Source organism: Rhinoraja longicauda, chromosome 9, assembly GCF_053455715.1.
Source record: "Rhinoraja longicauda isolate Sanriku21f chromosome 9, sRhiLon1.1, whole genome shotgun sequence".
In the NCBI taxonomy this organism is placed as follows: Eukaryota; Metazoa; Chordata; class Chondrichthyes; order Rajiformes; family Arhynchobatidae; genus Rhinoraja; species Rhinoraja longicauda.
In genome coordinates, this window is record NC_135961.1 from 7345324 (window position 1) to 7359211 (window position 13888).

At 37.8% G+C, this 13888-nt stretch overlaps 2 protein-coding genes across 13 annotated transcripts in view; one reads left to right on the forward strand and one right to left on the reverse strand.

The window, feature by feature from the left end:
• The window catches only part of usp34 (ubiquitin specific peptidase 34), a 204494-nt gene extending 201587 nt beyond the window's left edge, over positions 1 to 2907 (forward strand). For 7 of the 8 annotated variants that reach the window (XM_078404725.1, XM_078404728.1, XM_078404726.1 and 4 more), the window contains one exon: positions 713 to 2658. In XM_078404725.1, coding sequence (XP_078260851.1) covers positions 713 to 1347 — 635 coding nt within the window. In that variant the 3' untranslated portion in view covers positions 1348 to 2658. Of the gene's footprint in view, positions 1 to 712; positions 2659 to 2779 lie in introns of those variants that run through there. The other variant, XR_013547613.1, reaches the window with a different exon arrangement.
• Positions 2908 to 7682: 4775 nt separating this feature from the next.
• The window catches only part of sanbr (SANT and BTB domain regulator of CSR), a 54302-nt gene continuing 48096 nt past the window's right edge, over positions 7683 to 13888 (reverse strand). For all 5 annotated transcript variants that reach the window (XM_078404737.1, XM_078404733.1, XM_078404736.1 and 2 more), the window contains 5 exons: positions 12860 to 12888; positions 11740 to 11813; positions 11423 to 11514; positions 10403 to 10494; positions 7683 to 9838 (listed from right to left, as the gene is read on the reverse strand). In XM_078404737.1, the coding sequence (XP_078260863.1) occupies positions 9802 to 9838; positions 10403 to 10494; positions 11423 to 11514; positions 11740 to 11813; positions 12860 to 12888 (324 nt within the window). In that variant the 3' untranslated portion in view covers positions 7683 to 9801. The remainder of the gene's footprint in view (positions 9839 to 10402; positions 10495 to 11422; positions 11515 to 11739; positions 11814 to 12859; positions 12889 to 13888) is intronic.

A 13888-nucleotide genomic window follows, 5' to 3' on the forward strand; every position in this document is an offset into this window, starting at 1 on the left:
TTAACAGATTTCTGACTCTGATTTTTGATACTTCCGTAAAGTTACGCCAGATATATCTTTTGAGAGGGATATCGTTCAAAGAGATCATTTGCTTTGGGATGCTCTGGTTCATGTTTCCATTCCTACATTTTACTGTTTATGATGCGGTAGTCTCTGTGTAGTGCATGAATGCTTTATAGATCTCCATTCTGTGCAGAAGCTTCTTGTTGCTTCCGAGTTTAATTCTCCATCCAATTCCCACTCTGGCTGCTCTAACTTTGGTCTCCAGTGTTCTAGTGAAGGCCACTTAAAGTTTGAAGAATGGTATCCATCTTCTGTAAAGATACAGTATGACCTTCCACTATGAATTCAAGAATCTTAACATTTAATTTCTTATTTTTAACATTGAGAATTTATCTTTGATAATTTCACAAAATGATTTTGCTTCTATTTTAATCACTTCCAGATTTATGTTTTTTCATGCCCCATTGTTAACTTATTTGACTTTATACTAGTCTCCAACTTTCCCAGCTCCAATGAAAGATCATTGCCCAAAATATTGTCAATTTCTCTTTCCACAAAAGTTGCCTGACCTTTTTTTTCCAGCCTTTTACATTTTTTTTAGATTTGGCAACATATGCAGAATTATGTTTTGGTTATGAAATACCAATATTTGGTTATGAAATACATGCATGGTTTTCACATTTTGTTTTTCCCCCTTTTTATCTAACAGATGATGAAGGAGCCACCCCTGTTAAAAGGAGGCGCGTAAGCAGTGATGAAGAACATCCATTGGACAACAGCACGGGACAAAGCACACCCAGTGATGCTCGGACAGAGCCTAGGGAGGCATTAACCTCTGCCAGTACCTCTGACACTGAAACTAGAGACTCAACGGTCATTGATCCAGGCACCGAACAAGACCCTCCAACCCCTGATCCCATTTCTATTAAAGAAGATAAAATGGAAGTTTCTTCCTTGAGTGCACATGAGACATTAATCAACAATAGGCCCCAGGACTCTGTAGAACAGTTGCAGGGAGAGGTTGCAGCAGACAATTGTAAAGTGGTGAAGGAACTACTAAGTTCCGAAAAAGAAACTAGTGTGAATGAAGATGATTCTGATTCTCCCTCTACGTCACCACCTGCTACGACAATTTTATCTGAGCTGACCGACCTTAGGAACTGTGAGGCTCAAAATTTGCCATCATTTGATCCAGAAACTGGTTTATCTAATAGCTGTACCCATTCCAGAGGGCTTTTTAACATGCAACAGCAGGACCTTTTAGATAATTTGTGTAGGACCATTGAATCTACTATGAGTGCAGTCACACGAATATTGAGCAGAGGGAGTCAATCCACTTCTTGATGAGACTACTAGCATGACTAGTTTTGTCCTTTATAAATACAGTTTGAGTTTCGTTTAATTCTGTTCTGCCTGTTGATCTGATGCTTTGTGCTTCACTGTCAAGTGACATTTTTTCCTGCTTGAATGCCTGTTAGCTATTTGTATGAAGAAGCATCTCGGCCATGAGAGAGATCCAGTGTGTTAGGGTTATGCGCTTGAAGATGTGATAAATGGAGAACTAAACACAAATTTCTAGATAACTTAAAACAAAGGCATTTGCAGCATATTTCTCAAGGGAAATCATATTAATGGTCAGCTTTTACATAGAAGTAATTTGTTGTGGCTTTTCATCCAGATTTGAGGTGCATCGAGGTGTGAAGGGTTACAGAGATTTTTGTTCTTCTCACATTGTATGATGTAATTTAAAAATATTGCATTTTTACTGTGTATAATATTGTGTCTTTTGTTGCCGGTTTTTGTACTCTATTAAGGAGGCAACCTTGCCTCAAATCTCTGTGGTTTTATTATCCAAATTACGTTGTTTACTTGTATACTAAACCAACCACGATTAATTTGATTCTGTTAAGAATCCTCTGTAGACAGGAACTGGCATAAATAAGGTGCTTTATCCGACAGGTTTCCCATGGTGGAAATAAAGCACACAAAATAAAAATCGGAACTTTATATTGTTCTCCATGTTTTTTGATGCACACAAACTTGCCAAATATTATGAATGAAAGGAAGTCAATGGATTAATATTTTTAACTATTACAAAATTAAAGTGAAAATAACATTGGATCATTCTCTTTTTGTTAATTATAATTAATAGAAAGATTATAAAACTTGGTGTTCGTTCAGCGGTTTTACACTTATGCAAAGTGAATTTTAACATGTTTCGAAGTATTTTGAGGGATTTATTAGTAACTGTTCAAAATCATTAATTAGGAACAAATTTTGGTTTAACTCCGATGCTTACTGACATTGTAAGTCATTTCCAGCATCTGCATTTTAATTGATCTTGAACTTGAAGTGCTCATGGTCAAGTCATCTTGAAACTTAAGATTTACTATGGTGTTGGGAATGGACATGATGCTCAATGAAAAGGTGAATCTTGACAATATTCCCAAGTTTTGTAATATGTTTGACAATTCTATTTGCATTTGAATTCTTAATATTAATTTTTTACTGTGTTTGTGGACAATGTATTTTGCCATGATTTTAAATAGAAATGACATCGTTAATTAAATTCTGATGTGCAAGTATATGCAAAAGAATTAAGGAAAATATGTGATATTCCAGAATTGTAAATTTGAAGGCAGAAGATATAATAAATACGTGGATCCTGAAATAACAAACAAAGAAAGATTTTTGAATGTTTGTGCGTGTAGCAATTGTCACTTATTGACCATATGGGGATAATAATAAAAGTTATGTTTGTTTGTTCCACTTGCAGATACTACTGAAGCATTGAGCAAAAGCTTTAAGAGATTCAGCTCGTAAAAGGATGCTCTGCAGGGTGGAAGCAAAGCACAGAAAAACCAAAAGGCCACATGTGCTGTATTGATCTCACAGCTGTGCCCTGTACCTGATCTTTAAATATCATTCGCACCTCTAAACATAAGATGATTGCAGGCAACTTCAATGTGTAATATGTAAGAAAGGCAAAAAATGCTGGAGTTACTCAGCAGGTCTGGCCACATCTCTGCAGAAGAGTCAAGAGTGTTGTGTTCTCGTAGTCCCGAAATGGAGCAATGAAATTCTTACTTGTGTCAGCACAACAGATATGTAAACGTGGTACTCTGTAAACACAATAAACTACAACAAAAAATCAGTCGCCTATTTGGAGGTTGTAGAGTCTAACAGCATGATAGTAGTTGGGACGAAGCTGCTCCCCAACCTGGACGTTACTGTTTTCAGACTCCTATACCTTCTTCCTGATGGCAGGAATAAAATGAGTGTGTGGCCAGGGTTGTGTGGGTCTTTGATGATATTGGACGTTTTTTTGAGGCAGCGACTCCTGTAGTTGGTGGGGAGGTCAATACCTGTGATGGACTGGGCAGTGTTCACCACTTCTTGCAATCTTCTTCATTCCTGGGTGTTTGAGTTGGCGAACCGGGCTGTGATGCAGCCAGTCAGTATGCCGACTACTGTACACCTGTAGAAGTGCATGACTATCTGTATCTCCTCAGTCTTCTAAGTAGGGGCGTTGATGAATCTTTATGATTGCATCAATGTGCTTGGTCCAGGACAGATCTTGAGAGATTTGCATGTCCAGGCATTGAGGTTTTTTACTTTCTCTGCCACTGACCTGTTAATGAAGACAGGTTTGTGGACCCTCAGCCCACTTTTTCCAAAATCAACAATCTGTTCCTTGGTTTTACTCACGTTGAGAGGAAGATTGTTGTTCTGACACCAGTTGATCAATCTTTTCCCCGATACTCTGACTCGTCATCATTTCTAATTCGTCCAACAATGATTGTGTCATTGGTGAATTTGAAGATGGAGCTGTGGAGTTGGAACTTGTCAGCCTTGATATGCTTCTGGAGTGATGGCTTTGAAGTGGAAGTGTTGCTGGCAATTTGTACTGATTGTGGTCTGTTGATAAGTCCAGGATCCAGTTACATAAGCTTGCAGGGCTTGTACCGTCTTTGAAAGTACTGGGATGTATCATAGGTCCTTGAAAATTCACTTTTTATGATAAAAGTATTAATTCATGCAGAATAATGTGGCGTTTTTTCATCGTTTATAGTGCGGATTTTTATTAAAAGTCAGGAAACATTGTTAGACATGTTTTGTCTTTGTCGCCTATTTTTCCCCCCTCGCCGCTGTCGCTCTATCCAGGGCTTCTGAACAACAACTACAACACTTGTGTTTGATCTTATTTTGCTGTGCTAGAGAGACGGGGCCAGGGAAGAGAGTGGAGGAGCGGCGCAGATCTCGCTGACGCTGGGATAGAGAGAGGAGAGAGCAACCCCCACAAGTGGTGGCGCTCCTTCACCGGATCCCCTGACACCCTCCCGCTCTCACCCGCTGCTCTCTCTCCCCCCCCCCCCCCCCTTCTCTCTCTCCCAGCGCCAGCAAGATCTCCTCCACTCTCTTCCCTGGCCCCGTCTCCCTCTAGCACAGCGAAATAAGAATAAACATAAGTGTTGTAGTTGTTGTTTTGAGCCCCGCATCCCCGGGGTGAGCGGCGGCGAGGAGGGAAGTTTCCTTAGGTTTGTTGTTTGCGAGGGGGCGCTGCGATCTGTCGCCTTGTCCCGGCTCTGGGTCGGTGGCGATCCGCTCTCCGGTGAACCTTCGCCGGCAGCTTCCCGCTGCCGCCGCCGCCGCGGTTCCACGGCTCCGGGACAAGTTAAAGAGTCGGGGAGAGTTGAGGGGAACTCGCCGTATAAAATAAACAAACCTACAAATTCATCGTAGTTTTTACTAATTACCATATATACACCAAATGAACAGTTTTGAAAACAGTATTTTCTTACCTCTACGGAGAAAAACTGGAAAAAAACAATGTTTGCTGGATTTTGGTCCTTGAAAATGGGGCTTTTGGACCTTGTTTGCTGTTCCAAGTGTACGAACCCTAGCTTGGTAACCAGCATGGAATGCCAAACTGTAGCATATGAACAACACCCTTGTGTCTGTTTCTATTGACCAAGTGCTCCAGTGCAGAAGGGAGAGCCAGCAAGATCATTGACCTGTCAGATGGTCAAATTTCTTGTTTTTGATTCATGTTAACATTTTCGTTCTTTGTTTTTTTTCTAAACTGGACTATAATTTTATCTTTTTTGCTTGGCAAATGGTGTTTTTAATATTCTTGTGTTGTCTGATGCCAAACTTTTGGTACCTCTTTGCAGAAAAGGTGCACAATCCATTAGAATGCACAGGGCAGACTGGGAAATTGCCCGCCCAAAGGGTACCTGGATCAGGAACTGATCCTTCAATATATGTGCCACCACAATGCCAATTTAAGCTACATATCTGCCTATATCTGTCAATCCCCTGCCTGTTCATGTGAATGTCTAAAATGCCTCTTAAATGTTCCTACCATATCTGCTTATCTTATATCCTCTGACAATGCATTCCAAGCACCTACCATTTTCAGTGTGTTAAAAAAACTTACCTCATAAATCTCCTTCAACCTTCCCAGCTCTTACCTTAAATCTATGCCCTGGGGTATTTGACTTTTCCACCCTGGGGGAAAAAAAAACTTTTGCCATCCACCTGACCAATGCCTCTCATAATTTGACATACTTCTAATCAGTTCCTTCCTATACTTCCATCAGGTCTGCACCAGCCTCCAGAGAAACCAGCCCGAGAGAAACCAATTCAAGTTTGCCAACCTTTTTTAAAATCCAATACTCTCTAATCCAGCCAAATTTTGGTGAACCTCTTTTCCACTGCCTCTGAAGCCTCCAAATCCTTCCTGTAATGTGACTGGAACTACACACAGTTCTCCAAATGTGGCCGAATCAGTCTTATGAAAGATGCAAGCAAGCTGTACGCAATCTTTGCCATCCTTTCTACTTGTGTTGCCAGTTTCAGGGAGCTATGGATTTGCATCCCAAGTTTCAGCCATCAATGCTCCTAAAGGTCCTATCATTTTACTGTATACTTTCCTCTTACATTTGACCTGCCAAAATGCAGCACCTCACATTTGCCTGAATTAAACTCATTCTGCCATTTCTCTGCCCATATTCCCATTTGGTACATATCCTGCTGAATCATTTGATAACCTTCCTCACTCCCAACAATTGGTAATTTATATTTCCATCTAAATCATTTAAATGTATTACAAACAACTATACTTGGGATCATCGTCATCATTGGAAAGGTGGCTGAGAATTTTTTTTAATGCAGTAAGTTAGTCAATTACAGTGGTCATCTATTTAAATGCCTCACATAAAATAAATATGGAGGGGTCGGATACTTTACAGATGCTTTTTTGAGCATCAAATTATTTCCCAAAGGAAATGAGTAAGCCAGAAATAATTACATTTTTGAAACCGAGAAGCAGAAGATCTCTGGAAAAGAGTGCAACAGTGCATTGTTGCACATTATATACATGATTACAATCAAGCTGTACACATGTACAACAGGTAATGCAAAGAAAAAAATTCAGAGTGTAGATTCCAATGTGACAGCATTAATTACAAAGAAAGTGCAGATTTTAGAAAAGCACGTTTGGCCACGATGAAGTTGGTTGGGAGATCTAGACCACATCCTTAGCTTATGAGAGGACCATTCAGTAGTCTGATAACACCAGAGAAAAAGCTGTTCCTGATACCAGTGGTACAAGCTTTCGTATTTTTTGCCTGATAGAAGGAATCCCGGGTGAATGGCCTTTGATTTTGCTCACGAGGCAGCATGAAGTGTAGGTGGGGTCAATGGGATGTCATTGCTGCGATATTGCCACGTGGTCCCATTCCCGGATTTCCAGTCAGTATTTAAAGATTGATCCATTTTTGTTGTCTAGTTTTTATTTAGGCTCTATATTGGCACTGATTTTATCGCTGTTCTGATGAAATTTCCCTCTGTATATCCTGCTTAATTTGTTCAACATTTTTCCTTTACGTCCATTTTTAAGTATTGGGGACGATTAAAAAGGTTAAGGCACAAATTTCTGTGGATGCTTGATACACAAGTTTGGTGTCTTGGCCATTCTATTTCAGTTTGTTTGTTAAAAAAGCGAGTTTTCTTAATGTGGTTGAGTTGATATGGACCGTAAAGCATTGCCTCAAACTTCAATGAAAATTATATAATAGGCAGATTGTTCCTCATTGCAACAAGATTATTTAAACCTTCATGGTATCCTTGTCCCAAAGTTTCAGTCTAAAAAATAGTTGCTATTATCATAAATAAGCACTTCACTTATTTATAATAACAGCCATCTGTAAAGGAGTGTGAAGAATAACAGTGTTCATCTTTGATCCTTTGGTTTGTCCAAGGCATGCTACTGAGGATAATGAAATAAACACAAAGCCATTTGTGGTCATTGTACTTCAAAACTTGATCATTTTTTTTTCTTTTGGGAGTTTCTGAGAACAGATGCAGGTTGATAGCTCAATCTAGCACATTTTTCACCTGGAACTTAATGTTTCAAGTTTAGTACTCATATTTATGGATGGAAGATTGAATGACTTTCCTTTCCTATTAACAATTGGTAAGACAATAAAAGAAAAAGTGACTTAATTTGGGAGATCAGAGTAAGAAAATGTGTCTGTAGTCTAGATAATTTTTTTGATTTACATATTGGTAACCTAGAATCTAGATTAATATTCATATAATGTTCCTCAAATAATACCCTTGATATGAAACGTTAAGCAAATAGTAACTTTGCATTTTATTATAACATCCACAGATCAGTATTGAATAATCTCATTTAAAAATAATCAATTAACCTCAATGAATAATAGGTCAATATAACACACATTATGGTATAGAATAAATAAACTGGAGGAAGTTGTAGGTACAATGTGTGGTTTGAGAGAAGGTTTCTCCTTCAGTGAGAATCTACAACGAGGGGGCCTAGTTTCAGCATAGATAGCTGGCTATTTAAGGTAGAAGTTCCTGTCCAGGTCTGGAGAAACTTCAGAAGTTTGTACCCAAGGGAATGGTGGAGAGTGACGCATTGGCATTAAATACATTCATATTTTTGCTTTATAGAGTGGTTGCAAGTTAGAGAACATGTTGAACTATGGCATTAAGGCTAATGCTAGACCTGTGTGATCTTGTTGAAGAGTTGGGCATGATTGAGAGCCATGTAGCGTACTCTTATATTATCTAAATTAATTTGTTCACTTCATTGAACTTCCATTATGTATATGAGGCATTCTAATACTTATGATATATTTCTTCTACAAATAAATCTGGGCAGTTTGTTAGAATATTAGCAGCAAACTTTGCATAGGAATTTTATGTATCAACTTAGTTGGAGTAAATGTAATATCACGATTTACTTCTGCTTTACTATCTCTTAAAATCTGCTCATGTAGAAGACCAGAAAGTAGTTCACTACAAAAGCTACACATGTATTTACAAAGACAGAAGATAAGAACCACTATAATGGTTGGTCTTTTCCATATGGTGCAGCACAAGTCTATTTACCTCAATGTTTGTGGAAATTCCTGTCTGTGAAACAAAAACTTGGCCAACTAATTTTAGAAGCAAACTACAGGTTTTCCTTGGAAAAACAAATATTTTCCACCACCACATAATTTAATAAGAAGTTTACAGAATTGTTTTAAAAATAGATTACAAAACAAATGTCAGTCAAAATAAGCTTTAATGTCATTTGGATATTTTGTCACGTTGGAGCTATTCAGCAATTTGGGAACACTCAGTTTTACAACAATGGCCTTATCTACCACTGCTGAATATCTTTTAAAGGGTTCATTTTGACATTTCTAAACAAAAATCACTTGGTTAAAACTAGAAAAAAAACAAAAGTGATTTCTAAATGAGTTACCGAACAGGCAAAAAACTTACTTTTGAATGTTCAAGATGAATATAATTGCTATTGTAAATGCATTTAATTCTACTGGTTGTTCTGTGAATTGTTATTGGTTTCAGATGTCTTCAACATGTTGATTTCCCAAAAGTATACCTGCAAAACATTTTAACAAGAGCTGCAAAGAGAAATTCTAAATGTTCAGAGTAAAATCCCTTCAGCAGATAGTAAATCGTAGGTCAAACAATTCATTTATGTAATTATTCTCAAGGTCATTGGTCCATCAATCAGCACAATTTAATATTTAATTGTACAAATGAAGAATATTAGAATTGCTTATGTAACTATGTAAAATAAAGAAAGAATGAATGTTCAGATTGTTTAAATAGTAAACCTGTTTTTGGTTAGACCATTTTATATTGTATAAATTAATCAGTGCAGAATACTAGAAATGTTTTTTAAAATCCTCACTTTTCATAAATTAGTAGAAAATGTAATCCCAAGGAATTTCCACATGGCATTAAAACTCAAATCAAATCTGAAGCCAAGAGGTAGGATATTAAAACTTTAACTATAAACTATAAATATACAGGCTATTCCTTAGAGTGCTGCAAGATAGCAGCCAACCAGTTTTTTCCCCTCAGAATTGGCCAGCAATTTAAAGCTCAAAACTTTGCAAGTAATCAAATCTACACCTTTAAAGTATTAACTATAGTTCACAAAATTACAAACTTGCTGTAATTTTTTAGAAAACTGGAAAAACTACATTGAAAAGTTTCATGTAAAACATTTCAACCATGTGCAATAAGAGCAGTCAAGCAATTGGAAGTGAATTTAAATATTGTGAAGCGCAGAAGAGTTGATTGTTTAAATGGCATTACACTATGATATAATCTGGGTAGTCTACAGAAAGATTGTGATAACCATTGTACTTTATTAGTTAGATATTTAATGTAAATAAACATGCATATTTAAATTGCAGTGGAAGGTGGCATTTATCAAGCTTTCATCCTCATTGGTTCTAGGATCCATTATGTTGGACGCAATTGTGATAAGCGGGCCTTCGACCTAGGGGCAAGAGAGTAAAAACACATTCAGTTTTATTGCAAAGCAAATGTGTTATGTAAAATACATATTTCATGCTACCTCTAAATTAAACAAGCTGTCTAGTGCAGTTTGTGCTACAAACTGTAGATTAGCTGTATCCCTCAGTGGGAGGTAATGGAGCCAGGAATGGGCACCTGTTACATGCAGCCTATTCCTATGCTGCAAGATTCATGCAGATAATGTTGGCAGGGTAAACTGAGAAAAGCAAGTTATTTGTACAGCTGAATAATTTCTCAATTAGTTACTGACAAAGATAGTATCCAACATTAGCATTAGGCATTTCTAGATTTTGCACTCTAGGTAGGTCCTATATATGGAAACTTTTATATGGTCACAACTCCACACTAAATAGCACCTTGTTAATCACATACTCGTCTATATTACAACAATTCAAAAGGTACAAACAAAATAGAATTGAGATACTCCCAAAAAGTGAGACTGAATGCAAAAGTTTGTGAAATCTTTATTTCACTCATTCGGGGGCATTGTAAAAAGCTTAGTTACAAAACTAGAAATCCAGTTTACCTTGTGTTTTGTGATGAATTGTTCTGGCGAGAGGTTGCTGGTTGACAGACTTTAAATTGAGATTCCAATCTGGAATAAATGCCACCAGCAAACTGCAAAAGTAGTAGTAGGTTTAAAATTAAGGAAGATAATTTACATTTGACAAAACAGGTCCATGCCAGTATTTGTGCCACTCAGATCCTTGCTAATCAAAATTTAACAACATATGTTGTAAGGAGACATGTCTGTGTCTAGCAATACACATCTGTTGAATCCTCTATTATGACCGTGATCTCATCCCTCCTCTAACCTCATGGTGCAAGGTTCCCGATGCTGGCCTCACTCTTTTGTTAATGTTATACAATTGTTAAAATCCATTTGTGAGGGAGATCGATTCAGGGTACTCCTGCACCACATTTCCCTGTCGGCTGCTCCTAGTCTGGCAAGCATCCTCATTCCCTCTTCCGGCACACACTCAAGGTACTAACAGACTACTTCTCGGATCATATTACTCAGAAAATTCTCAGTCTTGTGCTCCAGCAAGTCCAGCTGGAGACTCTTCCAGTGATCACTTTCCAAATGCACATTCTACTTGACTGCGTTGATTTAGCATTATTTAACTTCACAGATTATTTACGTATGTTCTTATCATTCTTCCTTAAAAGGTAATTAGTCTTCCCTCACTATTTTTTAAACTGCTCAACTGGGTTTTCACCAACCAATGAAAACACATGTTTAAAGCTTATCCCAGCTGGTTTTGTGCTACCCAAATTCTTGCATTCGAAGTATTAAGATGAATGTATGAATAAAATCTAGTAAACATCCTTTTGAAAGTTTTTAATGAATAACCAGAACTGTTCTTGACTCAAACATAAAAGATCAAATTACAAAACAGCAAGTAGCAAATATAGACCTTTGCTCCCCTACCACTGCCCAAAATAAAAAAACTTTCCTACTATAGACATAATCACAAGACAATGCTCAGCCAATTCTTTATTTTGCATCCAATTTGCACAAGATGCCATTAGAAAATTAACTTGCCTCTTTTCCTTCTTTTGTTTTACTGCGATCAACTTTTTCTCCAAATCGTATCTTTGTCAGATGTCCAACTATTTCAACCATCCTTCTCTGATCTGGAAATTAAAATCAGCATTAACCGATTCTGCTTCTGCACTACTTTCTGCAAATACGGTTAAATAATTGCAGATGGACATTTACCACTTGTGCTAAATATATTGGGAATTTGAAACTGGCACATACAAAGAAAGTTAAAGGTAAAATAATAAGATCGTATATATTGTACTGAATTATAATATTTTTACCACAAAAGACCACGAATTTGTAATAATTTAAGGTACCTTCCTCTCTTTGGGCGTCCTGGTTATATCGCATTGAGCGATTGCTGTCCCATTTGCTTTTCTGAAAACTGACACTGCCAAAAGAAACAGTTACATGACAGTGTACATTATATAATCTCTTCTTTTGCTCTACAGAAAGAGAGATTCTTTCCAAAATACTCAGATGTCTTCACTTCCAAAATCCCATACCTCTCAAATTTATAATGATTTTGCTACATTCAAATTCAATGCAACTCCTTAGCTGATGATTCCTTGCACCAACTACCCACTTTAACTACTCCACTGCCAGCATCATCTGATATCCTATTCTGAATGAACTGGAATTCTCTCCAAATGCTGAGTGAAGCCAAAAAACTTCTCTCTCTTGCGCCAAAAAACGGATTGAGATTCTATCTTCCTTCCAAGCAAGTCCTGGACTGAACCAGCCTATTCTTACCATTGGCAGCGTGAGCAATGTGGCCTTCATGGCACCTCAGCATACTTCATTCTTGTCTCACAACATCTCATTCAAGTCAGATTCCCACCCTCCACCTTTAAATTTCATTTCACCCATACTACTGCTGGCTATATTCTGTTCCAGATATAATCTGACTCGATTATATTATCCCAAAATGTAGAAACAAAGGACTGCAGATGCTGGTTTATACCAAAGGTAGACACAAAGTGCTGGAGTAACTCAGCATGTCAGGTAGCAAACAGGTGATGGTTCGGGTCGGAACAAAGGATTTCGACCGAAACGTCACCCATCCTTTTACTCCAGAGATGCTGCCCGACCCGCTGAGTTACTTTGTGTCTGTCTTCGATTATTATCCCAGTTCTTTCTGATCCCTGACTCTCTATAAAACCCCATTACTTTTATTAAGGTCTTAATCATTTCTCCCAACAATTCCTCCTTTGATTATTTTCTTTTGACTAATTAAGCACTTTGGGATTTTGTTCCTGTCATTAAAAAATCCAATACGAATGCAAGTTTAGTTCTTGTAGTAGAAAATGCATTAAGATTGTACAAAAGTTAATTAGTGAGGCTGAATAATGTGTCCTATTCCTATTTTTATTGTTCGTTAACTTCAGAGAAAGCTATTAATTAAACTAAAACAATGTTAAAAAGCACGATTCTTACGTGAAAGGAGATCCATCTCGAACTGACCCCTGGAATGACAAAAAAAAGTAATGAGAAGAAAAGTAGTTACAGAAAATGACTTATTTGAATTTGGTATTATTTAATGTAGGTCGGTACGATGAAACAGAAGGCCAATCAGCCCTTCAATACTAGAAGATGTTCGGTTCCTCAACTCTACTTATTCAACTTTGTTCCTGATTCTTTGAGATTGATGGAATTTCTGGGCTTTGTCCAAATGTAATACTTTTGGACCTATGACAAGATCTCTGACCATATTGTCCCAGGCCACCCATCACTAGGTACTCATGGGGCAAGATGCACCTACTTTCAATACTTGGCTGCTGCTTTTCAGGTGAGTAAATTACTTCACCCACCTGGCACAATTTCACTCCTGATTCAAAAGCTTGAGGCTGAACCTTCATTCCCTGACCTTTCCCTACCATCTGTTAAAATTCTAGATCCACAATTTCCCCCATCGCCTCAACTGGCCACATATCCGCCCTATTTTCTTTTCCACAATGCAATTTCAGATAATGTGGTCTAAATTGCCTCCTCATTCCCATCAGACTCCCTCTCCATCGAGGCAAACAAAAGGAAATTATACAGTAGGTCTGTGGTCGGTAAAATTTTAGAATCCATTATTAATGATGAGGTTTCAGGATACTTGGAAGCTCTTAAAATAACCCAAAGTCAGTATGGTTTTGTTAAGGGGAGATCATGCCTGACAAATCTGTTGGAGTTATTTTGAGGAGGAATCAAGCAGTTAAGACAAAGGCTAGTCAGTGGATGTTGTTTACTTGGATTTTCAGAAGTCTCTTGATAAGGTGCCATACGCGAGGCTCCCAAACAAGATAGTCCATGGTGTTAGAGGCAAGGTACTAGCATGGATAGAGGATTGGCTGACTGTCAGAGGGTAAAGAGTGGGAACACAGGGGCCTATGCTGGTTGGCTGCTGGCGATTTGTGCTGATCCGCAAGGGTGGGTATTGGATCTGCTAATTTTCACTTTGTAGGTTAATGATCCGGATGA